This window comes from Elephantulus edwardii, unplaced genomic scaffold (genome assembly GCF_000299155.1).
Source record: "Elephantulus edwardii isolate Elephantulus edwardi_28Jun2011 unplaced genomic scaffold, EleEdw1.0 scaffold00045, whole genome shotgun sequence".
Taxonomy (NCBI): Eukaryota; Metazoa; Chordata; class Mammalia; order Macroscelidea; family Macroscelididae; genus Elephantulus; species Elephantulus edwardii.
In genome coordinates, this window is record NW_006399795.1 from 3069792 (window position 1) to 3089272 (window position 19481).

Sequence of the window (19481 nt, forward strand, 5' to 3'; positions counted from 1 at the left end):
TTTCCACCATCTGAGAGTCAGGACCCTCAGGGCCAAGAGCCCGGCATCCTCCAGGTGGGAATGTGGGTGAGTCCCCAAATTCCCAAGGGATGGTGACAAAGATGCTCCATCAAGGAAGGCAAAGGATGGTAGCAATATGGGAAGTAAAGGGTGACCAAATAACAGCCACTTAGAGGCATCTCCCTCAGCCTTACTGTAGCACAGCTGGCAGCTGAGAGTAAAACACCTTCTAAGACCTGGCCTGCCAGAGGAGACACCATCAGCAGAGAGCTTCATCCTTTCTTTTCTTGCACTATTTCTAAACCCATCGAGAGGAGAAGAGTAGCACAGGAGAGACAGGATGGATGCAAGCAGAGAATATCAGGCCCTGATATCAGGGTCAGAGCTCAAGTAGATACTCTTCTCCACCTTCAGGTACTTTCTTGTATTGTTACTATTATTATTAAAGTGGTAGTAGGGGATTAGCTTTAGTTTTGGGTTCAGGAAAGCGGAGCTTGCTATGTTTATGAGTATAGAGAGACTGCTTCTTATTCTTTGACAAGTTTATTTACTAGATTCAGAGTCAGACTTCCAAGTTCACAAGTGGAGGCTACAGTCCCCTGATCAAAGTGATCTCCAACAATCAATCACCAGGTCACAAAGACCATTAAGTTCAGCATAGGCAAGTGAAACACCGCCGCCTTGTGGAATACTTGTGTATGACAGTGTATCATCAGGGACAGAATTTAGAAGTCTGCAGAGTCTCTCTCCAAACTTAGAAACACAGTTCAGAGAAATCCTGGGTGTGACAAACTGCAGGCTTTCCAACTGCCTGCCCTCATGTCTCACTGGCAAATTCTGTGGTCCTTCTGAATCTGAAATACCTTTTTTAAGAGACTTAGTAAAAAGCTGTTTCTTCTCACTTGCACTAAATGGAAATTCCCTCACTAAGGTCTAACTGAGCCCTAATTTCATCCCAAAGAAGATAACTGTCCCATTTCTTTTTTTTTTTAAATGTCCCATTTCTAAGCTCAGCACCACATTTCCCTGAAAGGAAAGCTTGCAGGCCTGAGACAACGAGACCAGGGAATTTCCCCTTTGTTTCTAGAAAGGTCAGCTGTTTCTTCCCTTCATCACGAAGCCAATCAAAAAAAATGAAAATGATATCATCATCACCAACAGGGTAAATCAGAAGGAAAATTACACAGTGGTTTTGAAAGATGACAAAGATAGCCAAAGACAGCAGCACAGACATCAGAGGTGGTCATGATGGGGACCTATCATACAAAATGAAGCCAAATTACACCAGAAAATAATTGGAAGATTCACTGGATCCTCTCTGGGTTTGGTTTGTTTTTGTTTTTTTTTGTTTTGTTTTCTTTTTTCCTTTTGTTAGGCCACATGCTACTAACAAGATTCTGAGCACAGGAAAAAAGAAAGGAGTCCAGAGCCATGGAGATGGGGGGAAAGGGTGCTAGAAGAGTGCCGGACAAGGAGGGGGTGGTTAAGCCACAGGATCACATACAAGAGTAACCGTCAAGAATCACAAAGAGCATGAGAGGTAACACTTTCTTTGTCTCTGAAGGCGTGTGAGGGTGCAGTCAGTACTTCAGCTGGCTCGTGCGTCTGCGAGACAGTTTAGACCTGTAGGAGAGAGATGAGATGACAGGATTAGCAAACTGGTTTCAGGTGCTATTTCTTCACAGATCTTTTTCCTCTGTGGTTCCCTCTCTGAATGCTCCACTCCTTAGATTACGAAGAAGAGCTGTTCTTAAGTGTATCTTCAGTTTGATTTTGTAGGTAAACTGGAAGAGCTGCGTAAAGATCTTAGACCTACTTTAGGGCAAAAGAAGGGGAGCCTGGAATGCAGAGTCCATGTAGAGGTTTGCTGCTAACTCAAAGGCTGGCAGTTAAAATCGAACAGCGGTTCCTTCGGAGACCAATAAGCAGTCTCCTCTCATTAAGAGCCTCAGGAACTTGATTTTGGTGGGGTGAGTGTGTGTCAGTTATGACCTGGAACCAAACAGACAACTATGAGTGAGATCTGGTGCAAAAAAAAGCTTGAGATCTTTTCCAAGATTTAAAGGCTGCATAGGTAGTGAGTGAAGGTGATTGTGATGAAGAGTTGCTGTGGAATGGGAATGGTTCAACTGTTTCAATGTGAGGGGAAATTTACATAAGATTAGAGGGCAAGGAGAAGCTGGTCACAGCAGACTTTCCTAACGGGGAGGGGAGAGTGGGAGTGTGGGCACTTTCTGTATTAGTTCCGTGTCTGCCCTGCAGGCCCACATTTCTGGGTTTGCTGAGTACATAGGTGGTCTTCTCCACCCCGAGGACCCTAAGACACAGGCCCTCAGAGGATCTATCAGGGTTGGATACTGGGAGATCCCTCTACTTAGTCCCCTAGACCCCAGCTACAATCCCTTAAGAACATAAAGAGATTAATCATGTCTAAGTGTGACCAGTCCCTTTAATGGTTGCAAGACTACACTTTATGAGAAGCAGAGTCTCTGACACTACCCTACAAGCAGCTGTACGGACACTCCTGTCTTCCTTCTATTTGCAACTTGTCTAGAGCTAATAATTTCTTTCCTATTTATGCTGACATCCCTGGAACCAAAACCAGAAACAGTTCTCACCGTATTGTGCCAGCAAGAAGTGGGTTGAAGGCATATAACCAGTCGTTCATGTCTTTGTCGTTGAGCGCCTGCAGAAGGACCCCGCGGTGCTTTGTGCACACGGCAAACGTGTTAGGTGTCTGAAAGACACAGCAGAGGAGAAAGTTACTACAGATACTGGGCAATGTTCATGTGGCCAGAGATGAGGGAAAAATTATGTACCTCTAAGCAGGGTTCCCTCAAAGCAACTGGGGTGTAGGGCAATGAACAACCAGAAAAGGGCAGGACTGACCTTCAGCATGGCCTGCTGGTCCTCACTGTACTCCACCTGAGCTGTGGAGAGGTTGATGATCCCACGCTCCACCGGGTCTTTGTCACTGTTGTAAATGAAGACATATGGGCGACGGACCACGACAAAATGTTTAGCCCAGTTGCTGGAAAGTGGCTCTTTGAAGTGCAGGTATCCTTTCTTCGAGACCACGTTGCTGAAAAGGGCAGTAACAGAAGCAGTATGTTTCCTTGCAAAAAAACCACTGGAACAAGTCTCATCTACACTAAGCCATCTATTAGGATGATAGTCTTATCCATTAAAGCGATGCAGCAGGAGTACACAGCATGGCACAGTGACGCCCGCCAGTGTGGAGACAGCATCGCATTGCAGCTAATAGTCATACAGCTCTTTCACCCAAACTCAGTCAGCACAAGACTGGAGTGATGACTTCCCACAGACGAGCTGCAGGTAGAGTCCTCTGCTGATTTATCATTTTATACCTTTCATTTTAGTCAGCATGGTACTCACCCGGCTCTAATTTCTTCAATATCTGGAACAAGATTGAGAAATTCATTTTTTCCTGCTCGGGCCAAATAGGGTGTTTCCACCACAGCTGGGACAATCTGAAACTGTTCGAATTCCTGGCAGGGACTAGAGGCCCGGGAATTGGCTTCTGGTGTCCTTTAAAACAGAGAGGTTAGGGGAATAAGGGGCTCAGTAAAAGCCAATGTATAATGTGTCAAAAACCCCACCAGGAGGAATAGAATGTGTACCCCGAAGAACCCTGCAGGCCTTGCCAACATTGGTTCTCGAGCATTCAGCAGACAATCCATGCTAGTTTCAAAAGAGGATTTCACATTCAACTGGAGTCATACTTTTGAAGTTAAAAATGAAAATGGACAACTGAGGACACCAAGTCACAGTCTCTCTTCCTGTTCTCAAGTTCTCTGAACATGAACTTCTCTGTTTCTCTTTAGTCAGACAGCCACACCTAGGGCTATGGATCTAGAGTACTTTTCACTGTCGAGGAGCATCAGCTTCACCTGGAAACCAGTTGTTATGTGCTGTCAAGTCGCTTGCCACTCATAGTGACCCTATGTGCAACAGCCCTGCTCTATCCTGTACCAACTTTACAGTCTCTGACACACCTACCCTCATTACCTCAGTCACTGAATCAATCCATCTCATCTGGAGTCGTCTTCTCCTGTGTCATCCCTCCACCCTTCTGAGCATGATGTCCTTCTCCAAGGATCACTCCCTCCTAGACATGTGCCCAAAGTATTTAAGACGGAGCTTTGAAATCCTAGCCTCCGAGGAGAAATTTGGTTTCACCCTCTCCAAGCAGACACCTGTTTGTTTTCTTGGCAGTCCATGGTATGTTCAAGACTTCTCCAGCACAACTACTCATTTCCCATTTGCTCACCTATACTTCCCACCGTGGCCTCATGGGAGGGTGCCGCCCTCCACTGAGAACCAGAGCTGGAGGAAAGATGGCACCTTTCTTGATTTTTAGATCAGCTTCTTAAAGAGTGACATCTGGGTACTTACTTCTGATCCAAAGAGTTACTCCTAGAGTCCACCAGAGAGGGACAGGTGGATGAGGGAGTGAGGGTAGAACTGCTGAAACTGGACACAGAGGGATCCCGTCCAATTGGAGAGATGTCAGACAACTGCAAACGAATGGAACACAGTGTGTGAGATTCAGACAAGGCAAGCGCTCTCACAGTAAGGGATTCTGACAGCCTGTGACCTTCTGTCACTCAAGGTCACTGAGGAAAATAACCCTACAAATAATTTACGGCTTGTATTCCACAGTAGATAGGAACCAAGGTTTTTGTAGGAGAGGCAAGACTGGCTTGGGTATTGCTACCAGCTTCACATATTAATCAAATAGTCCTCTCTGTGCTGAGCATCTATAAGGTGCCAGGATCTGTTCTGACAAGATGGCAAAGGCTTAAACCTGTGGGACTTTCATTTTAATGGGAAAGGTGGTCAATGAGGCACTCAATGTTGTTGTTGTTGTTATATGCCATTGAGTTGCTTGTGACTCATAGCAACCCTATGTACAAGAGCCCTAAATGCCGCTCTATCCTGTGCCAACCTCGTCTCCAACACACCCATTCCCACCATCCCAATCACAGAATCGATCCATCTCATCGAGGGTCTTCCTCTCCTACGCCATCCCTCCCCTCTCCCAAACATGGCGTCCCTCTCCAAGGACCAGTCCCTCCTTGCAACATGCCCAAAGTATGTCAGATGAAGCTTCAGAATCCTTGACTCCAAGGAGCATTCTGGCTTCACCCTCTCTACGACAAACCTGTATGTTCTCCTAGCAGTCCATGGTATATTCTACACTCTTCTCCAGCACCACAGCTCAAAGGCATCAATTCTCTTTCTATCATCCCTAGTCCCTGTCTAACTCTCTGATGCATAGCATGTAACTGCAAAGACTATAGCCTGGATCAGGTTCAGGTGCACCTTAGTCTCCAGCCTGACGTCATTGCACTTCAGTACTCTTTAGAGGTTCCTCACAACTGACTTTCCCAATGCAATTCGTCTCTTGATTTCCTGGCTGCTGTTACCAAGAGTGTTGACTGTGGAGCCAAGTAAACTAAAACTGTTAACTATCTCAATCTCTTCACCATCCATACTGATGCTGCCAATTGGCCCAGTGGTGAGAATCTTTGTTTTCTTGATGCTGAGTTTCAATCCGTATTGAAGGCTGCAGTTCTCAACCTTCTGCAGCAAGCGCTTGAGATCCTCCTCAGTTTCAGCAAGAAGGGTTGTGTCATCTGCATAACGCAGATTGTTGATGACTCTTCCACCAATCCTGATGCCACATTCCTCCTTGTACAGTCCAGTGTCTCGGATGACCTGTTCTGCATTCAGATTGAAAAGGTATGGAGACAAAATACATCCTTGATGGACCCCCTTCTTGATTTTGAACCATGTAGTGTCTCCCTGCTCTGTTCTGATGACTGTCTCTTGGTCCAAGTATAGGTTTCTCATTAGCACAATCAAATGTTCTGGGATTCCCATTCTTCTCAGAGTCAGCCATAGCTTGTTGTGATCCACACAGTCAAAAGCCTTTGCATAGTCAATGAAGCACAGGTGGACATCCTTCTGGTATTCTCTGCTTTCTGCCATGATCCATCTAACATTAGTTATAATATCCCTAGTACCACGACCTCTTCTAAATCCAGCCTGCACATCTGGCAGTTCTCTGTTGACATATTGCTCCAAATGGTTTTGGGTAATTTTCAGCAGAATCTTGCTTGCATGTGATTATTATCACATTAATGATACTGTTCGATATTTTTTCTTTTTTCCTTTTTTTTTTTTTTTACTGTTCGATAATTTCTGCACTCTGTTGGGTCACCTTTCTTTGGAATGGGAACAAATATTGATCTTCTCCAGTCAGTTGGCCAGCTGGCTAGCTGGCTGTCCTCTAGATTTCCTGGTACAACTTAGTGAACACATCCAGGGTACCATCTGTTGAAATAATTCTTTTGGTATGCTCTCAACTCCTGGAGTCTTGTTTTTTGCCAAGTCCTTCAGAACAACTTTAACTTCCTCCTCCATCACCACTCTTGCTCATATGTTATTTCATGAAATTCTTCTATATCAGCCAATTCCTTCTGATACAGTGACTGTGTGTACTCCTTTCATCTTCTTTTGATACTTCCTGGATCATTTAACATTCTACCCAAAGTATCCTTAAGTATTGCCACACGTGGCTTGATTTTGTTTTTCAACTCCTTAAAGCTTAAGAATCGGGAGTTGTGATGATGTTGTGTGTCACTGGATTGAAACCCACTCACAGCTGACCCTCCAATGGGTTAAACTGCATAGGAGGAGACGATCCATCTCTCTCACACAGAGCAGCTGGTGGATCTGAACCTCTGGGTTGGCAGCACAGATCGTTACCACTAGGCCACCTTCATAAGAATATCTGGAACACCATTCCAGGCAAAGGCACAAGTACAAAGAACCCCCAAGCAAGAATAAGCTTTTGGAGCAGTTAAGAAATAACAAAAAGGGGAAAAAAAGTCAAGGTGTCTAGAACAGAATAAAATGCATAAATTCTACAAGTATGAACACTTTGCTCTGGTGAGGCAACAAAATGTCATGCCACCAGGAATGTTAAATGTCTTTATAATCTTGACATAATACCTTATATTCTTCTCTAAGAGATTTAAGGAGAAGTAAGAATGTTTTCTACAATCACTCTGGAAGCCAGTTTGATGTTTCCTCAAAAAACCGAACACAGAAATTCTGTATGTCTCAGCTAATACTGCAGTGCTAGGAATATGCCCTGAGGAAATCAGAACTAAGACATGAACAGAGATATGCACACTGCTCACAGCAGTATTATTTACCAGAGAATTGAACCAGCCCAAAGGCCCATCAACAAACAAATGGATTCCTCCCTCCTCCCGGCAGCACGCCATCAGGTCTGGTTCCACTCATGACCTTCTAGGGGTCTTGCTCCCCCTGTGTTTTCTTTTCTCTTTAGCTCTTCCACACGGCCTATCTATCTTTCACCAATCATGCCTACTTTGTATTACCTTAATATTTTCCACAATTAAAAAAAACCCACCCTGAAATAATAGACTGGGAAATTGTGGAACATTCACACAATGAAATGTTATGCAGCACTAAGGAAACAATGGTTCTGTAAAATATCGTACAACATGGAATCGTTTAGACAGCAAGCATTGTGCTGAGTGGACTCAGTTCCATAACAACAAATACTGTATAAGACAATTATCGTAAAAAATAAGAGTAACTAGTAGGATGTGTATAAATTTAGAAAAAGAAATGGGGTGGGAAGGGGTGACAATAGGAAAGAATCAGGGTGGACCCAAGAAGAAAGGGTCTTAACAGGCCCTTAATAGGTCAATGGTAACTAGTTATATACAATGTATATAAATTACTGTATGCAAACCAATAATGTTCCCTATTGACAAATACTCTAACCAGTGTCCTGACTGAAAAATTGAGATAAACTTAAGAGCAGATGTATCACAATTTTTCAGTAAGATGGTATGACCATCTTTTTTTTTTTCTCTTCTTCTCCCTGCCTCTTTTTGAAACAGTCCCTCGGTAAGGACTATCCACTTAGCTTTGTATCCAAAGACGAAATTTGTAGGTGAAAGGAGTTAGGAATTAGCCTTCGTTACAGACTGGTTCATTTCAGGGTCGAAAATATGGAACGCTTCACGAATTTGCGTGTCATCCTTGCGCAGGGGCCATGCTAATCTTCTCTGTATCGTTCCAATTTTAGTATATGTGCTGCCAAAGCGAGCACGGTATGACCATCTTGAGCTGATGTCTGACATGGATGGAAGTGTGTCCCTCTCACTCTCTGCCTCCAGAGCGTGTCAACTCAGCTAGGCCATGATTCTGGTGTGACAGTTAGGGAACAATGTAATCATCCTGCACCATGTGCTCTGCCCCAGTCAGTCCTGATGCAAGGCAGGCAATAAAGCATGGGTGAGCCACACACCCTTAAATCCTGTCACGGCCATGGTGTGACTGATACAAGGGGCATTTCCCTGGGGTATAGATTTCACCACCTTTTATCCTGTAAAAGATTAAAGGAGAGAGAAGCAAGCACAGAGCTGTGGATCTACTGCAACCTGAAAGAAGAGTCTGGGCGTGGAATATGGTGTTTTACCTGACGCTGGTAAACTCCTAGACTCAAAAGAGAGGGAAAAAAACCCCTTCCTACAGAGTTGGCACCCTAGACTTGAGACTTTTTAAAAAAAATGCTTTGTTAAAACCACCACTTGTGGTATTTCTGTTATAGCAGTACTACAGAACTAAGACACCACCTAAAAGCCACGTTATCTGGGGGAAAGGAGATCAGAGAAGCTGTAGAGAAATTAGTTACTAATATGCTTGCTGAAAACCAGTCAATATACTCACTTTGCAATCACTGATGCTCCCATGGACCTGGTTGAATTCTCGGTTGAAAGTGTGAGTGAGAAGTTGCAGGCACTAGGGAAGATAGAGAAGGGTGTAAATGGAACACAAAATTTCCACAGCTAAATGATCACAATGTAGGAGAGAAGAGGAGGACACTGAGATCCACAAGGCAGTTTGTTGCCCAAACACCCAGTAACAAGCATATAGCAAGGAAGTCTGACAAAGGTATATGATAAAACAGGTAGATAAAAATGTCCTCCTTAAGACACAAAAGTGAATTCTTCCAACACTATAGTTTAGAAATTCCTTAAGAATACAACCATATATCCCTTTTCATTTTCAGCCTGCTGGTTGGCCCCCAACCCTTGCATCTTCCATGAGTCCACTCTTGGGAGGCCTCTCATGGGCTCCCATCACCTTCCATGAACACCTCTATCACATTCTTGTCACCCACTAGTCTATAAACTTTGTCCCACTGGCTGTCCACTTATTCAAGGCAAAAATGGAATCTTAATTAATTCTGTAGCCATAGGGTTATCACAGGCTGTGAAATGGAGGCTCAGAGAAGAAATGTACCGAGAACAGATAAACGGAAAGTCTGGTCACAGAATCTAACAGCAGGAAAACACTGGGCAAAGAGGAAGGGATTCACACCTTGGTTGCCAGCTCTTTCTCTCGGTCCACAAGGCTTTCAATGTCCGCTGAGTCATAGCCACTACTCTCACTGGGTGTGACGGCACTTTCAAAGGTGGTAGTTGAGATCTGAGAGGAAATGCTGGTGGAGGTGCTGAGGGTTCCACTGCTGAGGCTAGGGGACAGTGAGTCACTCAGGGATTTGGGGATGCTGTCACCAAGTCGTTCACGCAGCAGCAGGAAGTGCCGGGTTTTCTCCACCTGAGAAGACCAACATGACTGCCTCAGCAAACACAAACTTCATGAAGACTTTACTAAGCAAAATATTAGGCCTCTACAGCCAGGCCATGGAGGAGGTCAGAGGGTGCTACCTGCTATGGGGGTGTTGCACCAGACCCCCCTGAATTGCTGTTAGAGGGAAGCCTGGTTCTCAGTATACACGATTCAGGAGAGATGCTGGAAGTTCACAGCTGGAAATGTAATTCCTTGCCCTAGGAAGAGAAGAGACCTCCCCCAAATCACTAGCTTACGTGAAGGTAAAGGCAAGTGTTTGTGAACTTCTTGACTACTTCAAGTCATGTTCCTGAAAATAAAATGGTAAGGTGCATTGGGTCATATTAAGTGATAGATACATGAAGATCTGGCATGTGGGATACCTTTGCATTTTATATGCTCAATTAGAATTTCCAGTTTCATTCTGGTGTCTATCAAAATAGACGGACTGGGGGAACCTCCAACCTGTACACCTTTGTGAGATGTACATTTCCTTAAAATAAAGCAATTGCTTTTTGTGTAAATATATATATATAAAAGGAAAGAAAGAGAGAGAGAGAGAGAAAGAAAGCAAGCAAGCAAGCCAGCCTCTAATATAAGGTTTCATGTGGGGAGTACCACGGAAGTGCTACATTTGAGTTCTGGTTTACCTCGTGGAGGAGCTCCAGCTTCTCTAACTCCCACTGATGCTCAAGGATGAGGCTGTCCCCGCGGGGCCGCCAGCCTGCTAGGTTCTCCTCTCCCCGGACATATGCCACTGACGTATCCAAGATCTTCCTTCTCCTCCTTTGCATGCCTAAAACAAAACGGATTTTATTTAGAAAAATCTTAATTCCAATTTTAGCTCAAAATAAGTTAATAATCCATACACATGGCAAACTCACGTAGTTTGGCATCAAAATACATGAGATTTTGCTATAAACACATTCTTCTTCTCCAAAAACAATTCCATTTCTTAACTGAGTTTTACGTTCTTAATTTATGATGATGACTGCAGTGTAACTTGAGAAAATGTGATATTTATAACAGGTAAAAATATATGAGAAAATATTCTATGCAGTAGGATTTGAAATAGGTAAAAACACACTCATGAAAAAAGTGAGCAGGGTCATCCACGCACACGTCTGGATGGCACATTACAGGTGGCTTCTGCCCTTTCATCTTCCTATTTCCTTTTTTAAATGTTAAACTGGTTACACAGAAAACATATGAATGTACATTAATTTATATTTCCCGAGGTAACTGACCACTATAATTAGCTGTGATTGAGACTTGGAACCATACTCAAAGTTATCTTTTTTTATCTAAGTATTTCCTGTGAGAACCTGACCTCTTTTCTGTACATTTCCCCTAATGATTTAAATGAAATTAATCAAATGTTTAAACACCACACAAATCCTCCAGACTGTCACTTGCGGTCTGCAAGCACAGACACACAAAGTACTGAAACCCACAGTGCTGGAGGAAGGACAGCTGTCCAAACAAAGAGAAAAAAGTCACAGCATGCTGACTTTAACAGTTTATCTTTCAAAAGATCAAAATTCTTAAAGTTATGCCACCAAATTATCTTTGGGGGGGGAAAAAGAGATATGCTTATCAAACTGTTCAAGACAATGAATTCTAATTCATTCAGATTTTTAAGTAGTATCTCAGAGCTCAGCAATACTTGTTCAATATAATTTTTATAACTGTACTGAATGTCAAGGGAGCGCTGGAGGCCTAGTGGATGGGGAGTTGCACCACCAGTCCAAAGGCAAGTGGTTCAAATGCGCTGGCTGCTCTGTGGGAGAAAGATAGGCCATCTCCTCCCATAAGATTTACAGCCTCTGAAAACCCATCGCAGAGTCAGCTATGAGTCAGATTCAACCTGACAGCAATACGCATGAGAGAGGATGTGTGTAATGCATGTTATAGTAATGTTGCAACTCTGAAAAAGCTAACTCCCACAACTACTGCCACTAAAAATATGAGCTCATAAAATACATATATACATACATACATGGCTTTTAAAATATTCTTAATCTATAGATTCCCTAATTTTTAAATATCTCTCACAGATATGCAGTGACAATCCTTCAACTCCTAGGCTCTAAGAGCTTACCTGGACTACCGGTGTCTGCCATTTTGCATAAACTGAGTTCATAAATTCCAGTGACTCGATTGCTGTTTGAAAGAAAGGGGGAAAAAAACCATAAAAAAAAAAAGACTTAATTTTGTATAGAGTAAAACCAGGAAGGTCTTCATGGCTATCAGAGAGATGCAAATCAAAACAACTATGAGACATCATCTCACTCTAGCAACAATAGCAAAGTTCAACAGGGCAGCAAACAAATGCTGGCGAGGTTGTGGAGAGACTAGCACCGTTATTCACTACTGGTGGGAGTGTAAAATGGTTTAAAAACTATGCAAGGTGGTCTGTGTTTTCTCAAAAAGTTGGAAATAGAAATACCATTTGTCCCAGCAATCCCACTACTGGGAATATACCCTAAAGAAACCAGAGCTGCCTACCAAACACCCATTTTTATTGCTGTGTTATTCACAACAGCAAAGAGATGGAAGCAACTCAAGTGCCTATCAACAAGTGAATGGACAAAAAACTAGGGTATGTCTACACAATGGAATACTACACAGCAATGAAAAACAAGGAACTCGCAAAACATTACATAACATGGGTGACTCTGGAGGACATTATGCTAAGGGAAATATCTCAGTCACAGAAGGACAAATACTATTTACTTAACACCACTGTTAAAAAGTGGGACTGATATGGGAGGTTGAGGGGAAACCAGGAAAAGATGGGATGGATAATGGACACGTCATTGGAACAGATGTAGGAAAGAACTGTTTAAAAGGAATATATGACTAGGCATTCTATATATGATAGCAGTCCAGCATAAGAGGTGCATCACAAAGTGGACTGGGGGAAGGGGAAGGAAGGGAGGAAATTGTGCAACAATGAATGAATATTTAAAAAAATAGAGAAAGAGATCAACAAACGAATGGACAGAGAAGCTGTGGTATATTCACACAATGGAATACTATGCTGCATTGAAAAACAAGGAAGTCATGCAATATTATTCAAAATGGGTGACTCTGGAGGACATTATGCTGAGTGAAGTATCTCAGTCAGAGAAGGACAAATACTGTATGGTGCCACTGGTGCCACTGTTGTAGAACAGGACTGACACTGGGGTTAGGGGGAGAATGAGAAAGATGGGGTAAATAGTATTTAATGCATTGAAACAGATGAGGGAGAAAACTGTTTAAAAGAGATATGTGATTTGGTATTATTGTAATGACAGGAGTCCAGAACGAAGGCTGCATAGTAGGGTGGACCTAGGTGGAGGGATTGTAAAACAATGATAGAATTTTTCTTTTACTGTTCAAAGAGAAGAGTGTACTGGGGGCGGGGGGGAAGATGTTGGCAGGGAGAAAAGTGCAACAATGAATGAATGGAAATCCAAAGTCTGTAAATTTTCATTAAAATTAATAATTTAATACTTAAAAAAAATTAAGTTTGGCTTGTATTTGTATTAAAATATTACGAAAAAAATAAAGAACGTGAACTGGGGAGGGAGGAAAAAAATGCAACAATGAATGAATGAAAAAAAACTTTTCTGTAAACTTAAAATCACAATAAAAAACCAAACAACTAGGAAGATCTCAATTCTCTCTACCTAAGGCACTATGTCTTCTGTAGGGACTGCAATCTACACATTTCTCATAAGGGACTGTTCTTTTCCTCTAATTCTGAATTTAATAAGGGTATTTTCTTGAAGGAGCCACTCTTCATTTCATTGTTTGAACATTCCAATTTCAACAGCATGAAAAAAAGAAAATGAAATGCTAAACTATTAACTGTAAGACAAGTGTGAAAAAGAAACATGTGCCTTTCTGAATCATAAGAGAAAAGGCTTGAGGGAAAGAAATCTAGGCTCTTGTGAGATGATAAACACAAACTCTGGGGGCATGAGCAGTAGGAAAGGGGACTTAAGAATATTTGAATGCACAATAATATGTAATTGCTTTTAAGCTGAATGGTGATGCACAGATATTCACTGTATTATTCTTGATAAGACTTATATACCTTAAACATAGGTAACAAACCCTAGAAAGAAGAAAACCTCAGTGGTATTTTATTAGAAATAAGAATAATGACATGAAAAGAATATTTATTTCTTAAAAAATTGCTTTGAATAGCTTCACAATATTTCTTCTTTTATCCATTAATTCATCCATCCATCCATCACCATTTTAATAAATCCCAACATTTAAGCCACTGCACTCTAGGTAGCAGTTACCAAGATGGTTTACAGACAGTAAAACTAACCTTGAAATAGTGAGCCGAAGTACCTAGAGGACTACCGCTTCCACAACGGGCAAATAAACTAGAAACTAAACTTGTGTCAATGACTTACGAGTCAGGAGATTTCGAGTAGCCACTGCCAAAGAGGCTGCGCAGAGAGCGTGGTGGTGAGATCTTGGCATCTCGGGAGTAGAAGACCATGCAGACGTCCTTGGTGATGACGGCTGGCTGAATGCAGTGATCCAGCTGAAGGCAAACGGGAACGCGTCTCAGTGAACAGGCAGGCAGTGGAAAGCTAGTCACAGGCATGGGGGCTGCAGGGCTGCAGACCCATCAACCATTGCAACAGCAACTCTATGAGGATTATGTGTACGCTAGTGGAATTGCTTGCAGATGGATTTACTTTTCTCTTTTCCCCAGCTGCAGTAACAATAATAGTTAATATCTACTGAGTTTTTATTATATGCCAATGACTGTTCTAAACTCTTTTATATAACTTCTCAACAACTTTCCAAGGTAAATCAATCTGTTTTAGCAGTTAGGAAACTGAAGCACAGAAAGGTGAAGTAATTTGTCCAAGGACACACAAAGATTTGAACTTAAGAGTGCTTAAAGTCTGTGCTGTTAATTATTACTAACCTCTGTGCACAACAACAAGAGGTGATAGTGTCTTAAAAAAATGTTGTTATGTGCCATTGAGTTGCCTGTGACCCTATGTACAACAGCCTTAACCCCTGCTTTATCCTGTGCCAATCTCACAGTCTCCAACACACCTATTCCCATTACCCCAGTCACTGAATCTCACAGAGGGTCTTCCTTTACTGTGCTGTCCCTCCACCCTCCCAAGCATAATGTCCCTTTCCAAGGACTGGTCCCTCATTGCAACGTGTCCATAGTATGTCAGATCAAGCTTCAGAACCCTTGCCTCTAAGGAGTGGTCTGGTTTAACCCTCTCCAGGATGAATTTATTGTTCTCTTAGCAGTCCATGGTATATTCAATACTTTTCTCCAGCACCACAGCTCAAAGGCATCAATTTTCCTTCAATCATCCCTAGTCATTGTCTTTCTGATGCATAGCAAGTAACTGCAAAGACCACGGCTTGTATAATGTGCACCTTAGTCTCCAGACTGACATCACTGCTCCTCAGTACATTGGAGAGGTCTCTAACAGCAGACTTTCCAATTGCAATACATCTTTTAATTTCCTGGCTGCTGGAGCCAAGAGTGTTCAAAAATACCCATAAATTCTTTGAAGACCAGTGGATAGATTACAAAAGCCACCTACTGCCCTGGAGTCAATTCCAACTCTTAGCAAGCCTGTAGGGCAGAGCGGGGCCTGGAGTTTCTGAGATTGCACATCTCTGCAGAAGCAGACTGCCAGATATTTCTCCAATAGAGCGGCTGGTGAGCTCACAGTGCTGACCTTTCAAGGAGCCACCAGGCTCCTAAACTATAAAAGCTGAAGTTACAATGAAAATCATGTGACTTGCTGATTAAACAGCAAATAAGAATAGCTCTACTAGAATCAGAACAGTTTGTAGAGGCTACTAAAAGGAAGTGCCTAAAGATATGAGGCAATGAGGAAAAATAAGTCCGATCTTCCCTGAGCACTGCATGCTGGAAGCTACCCCCGGATCAGGGCTGGCCATTCTTTAGTCACTGTAGCCTCAGGCTCCTCACCTCCAGGTACGCAGACAAGGTCATGTAGATCTTTTCTCCATAGGGAGTCACTCGGTTCAGAAGGAGGGAGTTATGCAGGGAGCTGTCCCACACGGCCTCAAAGCGGTAGAAGGTCCTAAAGGTGAGAAAGAGCAGAGCAGTCATTCATCTAAAAGAAAATGACAGTACCTTAGTTCAGACACTGTCACTGTCATTAAAGACACAGAATTTTAACATCCACCAATACTCTCAACACATCAAAATCAAACAGAATCCTTATATCCCAGAGGAAGATTCCCCTTTTCTCCTGTCTCCACACATCATCCAGGAGCACTTACTGTAAAAATTAAAAATAGTGAGATCAATTAAAGGGTTTAAGGTGGAAGGGATAAATGACTGAAGGAAGACAGACAGACAAAGCAAGCTGTCCTGACAGCCTGTGACAAGAGCAGGAAGAAAATGTTCAGTAATTGGTAAGCTTCTGTTTCCTATTAAGAGTTCTGAACACTGAAAACCCTACTTCTGCTGAGGCTAAGAAAACGCACACACTTATCTGGGAGGCTTACCAGTAGACACAGACAGAGGAATGAGAGAGAGAGAGTGCCCTGGTATAACTAAAAGCTAATAAAATGGCTATAAACTGATGTTCCATTAATAGGACACATTTTAAACACCAGAGCTAGGCAAGCCCATCAGTGTTAGTTTTCCAAAATTCTATTGGAAAAAAATCAACCTTACATTTAAGTAACAAAGCTTAACTTGAGAAAAGTTTATATACTTTTTAGGAAACTCTGCTGGCCTAGTGTTAAGAAGCTACGCTGCAATCTCACTAGGTTTGAGACCACCAGCTGCTCTGCGGAAGCGTGGGCAATCTCCCTGCATGTGATTTATTGTGTCTGAAAACCCACTGGAGGGTCAGATATGGCTCGGTTCTGACTCGATGGTACACAACATCATCATATACTCTTCTGGGAGTTCTGATGGCCTAGTGGTAAGATGCTGTTGAAATCCCAAAAGCATGTGGTTTGAATCCACCAGATGCTCTACTGGAGAAAGGTGAGCAATCTCCCCTCTCATGCAATTAACTGCCTCGGAAAACCCGCTGGAGGGTCAGCAATGGGTTGGTTCTGATTCGATGGCATATAACAACAACAACAACATACTCTTTTTTAAAGTTTTTTATTATCTTTTTCCCTATTGGTAGAATACCACAAACCCTACCTAGTTAAACCTTCAAATTCAAATCTCATCTGAACTACTGAACCAAGTTGAACAGCAGTGTTAGATCTCTGCTAAGTGTTGGGGAGACATTGTGGACACCCTAGCAAAGAGGATTTTCCATCACCACTACCTCTCCCCCTCAGATGTTGCTGTACAGTGCACTTGATTCAAATGGAGTGTCTGCACAACTGTACCCTGTTCAGCACCTGCACCCTTATTCCTTTCAAAATTATAACCTGACTGTACTGCCTTTTCTAGACTTCTAATGACAAATGGCTGGCACATCCTGTTTCTCAACACATTCTCACAGTTCTCTCTCCAGAAACTATCACAGAGGAAAAAGAAATAATTTCCAAAAGTGAACTTCTTGACTTCCAACTCCTCATTTTCCAAATGATAGCGTGTAAAGTCATGTCATTTTAATTTTGTAGTTTCTCTAAGACCTAAGTCTAGCTTCTGAGGCAGGAACTGTGTTAGATAAAACTCTAGACATCAGTCAGTGAGCAACAACAAGACACAGGCATGAAGTGGTCAGGATGGCTAACAAGCAACTGTATTGAAGGGCAATGGGAGTCTGTCCACAGCTCCTGAGCAGTGGGTTCAGCAGGAAACCATTAATTCCACAGAGCTCTGCTTAGATCTTCACTTTGATTTGGTTTCAGTGGAATTCTAGGTTTTGATGATGCTATTCACTACGTTAGCAGAACTGAAGTGTGAGCATCAACTCTCTGCTCTTTCACTGCATTTTCAATGTACCCTGGCATGAGACCTACCTGTCCCATCATAGAAGCAGAGCACATCAGTGGTGATGCCTGGTACAAGTTCTTGTCAAAGCTGCTTGTAATCTGTGACTCATTAAGTTCTAAACCAAAGCACAGCAGTACCTCTTCATGCCACCTTTCAACTGAAGCAGGTATTTTGAGTTCATTTAAGAAAACTTCTTTTACATTTCATTTCTGTTTTCAGGTTTGACACTGATATCAAAGAGAAATTTTCACTAGTAGACATTCTGTCAACACGAAGGATGATGAATTTTTTTGGTCCCACTAAAATGTCTGGATGTTAGGAAAACTTTTTCTGTTTTTTTTTTTAGTTATATAGCCCTTTTTTTTCAGAATCCTCTCAAATGGTGACAACTACTGAAAGGTGATTTTAGTAAAGAGAAATAAAACTGGTAAAAATCAAGTTTGGCAACAGAATTTAGGGTGAAAAACAAGACTACAAGAGTGGTCTTTTTGTTGTTGTTGTTGTGTACCATTAATAGGATCCAACTGGCATAGGAGGAAACTGCTCCTCCTTCTCCAGCAGAGCAGCTGGTGGATTTGAACTGGGTGCCTTTGGGATTGCAGTGCAGGTCTTGCCACTAGGCCACAAGAGATCCTTTAAGAAGGGTCTTAAGCAGGGAGCTCTGGTGGCCTAGTGGCAAGAAGCTGCAGTGCAATCCCCAAGGTATGTGGTTTGAATCCACTAGATGCTCTGCTGGAGAAGGAGGGACAATTTCCTCCTGTACCAGTCAAATCTGATTTGATGGTACACACACACACACAAAATAATAGAATAAAATAAAATTTTTTAAAAATTGAAAAAAAAAAGAATGGTCTTAAGAGTGGTTCCTTAAGAGCTTAGGAGATGGTTCTAAATGGATTTCTCAAGATATTCTGGACCCCAGTATCATCATTAGAGAAATAGGTTTCAATGATAATCTTGTAGGATGTATTCTTTTGACTATGTTAATGCTGAGTAGTTTAAAAACAAGCTTTTTACATTAACAGTCATGGCTGATTGACCTTCTAAAGAGAGTCAATTAGGAGACCTTCTGAAATGTGGACAGAATGCACAGTTCAGACTGAAATATATGCATTACATTGATGACATCAGTCTAAAATGAAATAAGTCAGTTTTACTAACCATATGCATTTTTATAAACATTTTAGGCTATATTATATGTATCATTTTCTTTAGTTTTCTTTTGTAATCAGAGAAAAATTTCCTTCACTTCATAACTATTATTTTTCTACCCAACTTCTAAAGAAGATATTAAGCAAATAATTTCTAATAACACAAAGAAAAATATTTTAAAATTAGATGAGCTGTTCCTCACAGACTCAGCTAGTCAAATAACTAAAGTGGTCTCTACGACTGTACAGGACAAGACAAGGTAAGAAGTAAACAAAGAGGCTAAGCTGCAGGGCAAGACATCTTTAAGCTTTTGACAGAGATGACAACGACCAGAAACAAAGCCCAAGACACTGAAATGACAGGAGAAACATTCTACTTAGTAACATGGGCAAGGGAAATCTGGCGAGGGCAGGGGACACAAGAATAAAATGAACAGTTTAGTGAATGGAGTAAGAAAACAACTCAAAACTCTACAAATCATTTAAGAAGCTGAACTGTATGTACGATAGACAGACCCAGGGCATAAAGAAGTGTCCTAGGAGTAAAAATAAGGTATACTCGGGGTGAGGGTGGGAGGGTGCAGGGGGACTGTATACCAATGAAGAGTGAACTGGGGGTGGGGGTGGGGTGGGGTGGGGTGGGGGGGGAGAAAAGTGCAACAAGAATGAATGGAAATCCACAATTGCTGTAA

At 42.1% G+C, this 19481-nt stretch overlaps 1 protein-coding gene across 1 annotated transcript in view; it reads right to left on the bottom strand.

The window, feature by feature from the left end:
- Window positions 1–1580: 1580 nt before the first annotated feature.
- KIF1B (kinesin family member 1B) overlaps window positions 1581–19481 on the bottom strand; it is a 201412-nt gene continuing 183511 nt past the window's right edge. Inside the window, exons 37-47 of the mRNA XM_006885766.1 lie at window positions 15692–15806; window positions 14124–14257; window positions 11807–11868; window positions 10356–10501; window positions 9454–9693; window positions 8800–8871; window positions 4417–4538; window positions 3397–3549; window positions 2890–3082; window positions 2619–2737; window positions 1581–1623 (exon numbers count right to left, since the gene is read on the bottom strand). Of these exons, the coding sequence (XP_006885828.1) occupies window positions 1581–1623; window positions 2619–2737; window positions 2890–3082; window positions 3397–3549; window positions 4417–4538; window positions 8800–8871; window positions 9454–9693; window positions 10356–10501; window positions 11807–11868; window positions 14124–14257; window positions 15692–15806 (1399 nt within the window). The remainder of the gene's footprint in view (window positions 1624–2618; window positions 2738–2889; window positions 3083–3396; window positions 3550–4416; window positions 4539–8799; window positions 8872–9453; window positions 9694–10355; window positions 10502–11806; window positions 11869–14123; window positions 14258–15691; window positions 15807–19481) is intronic.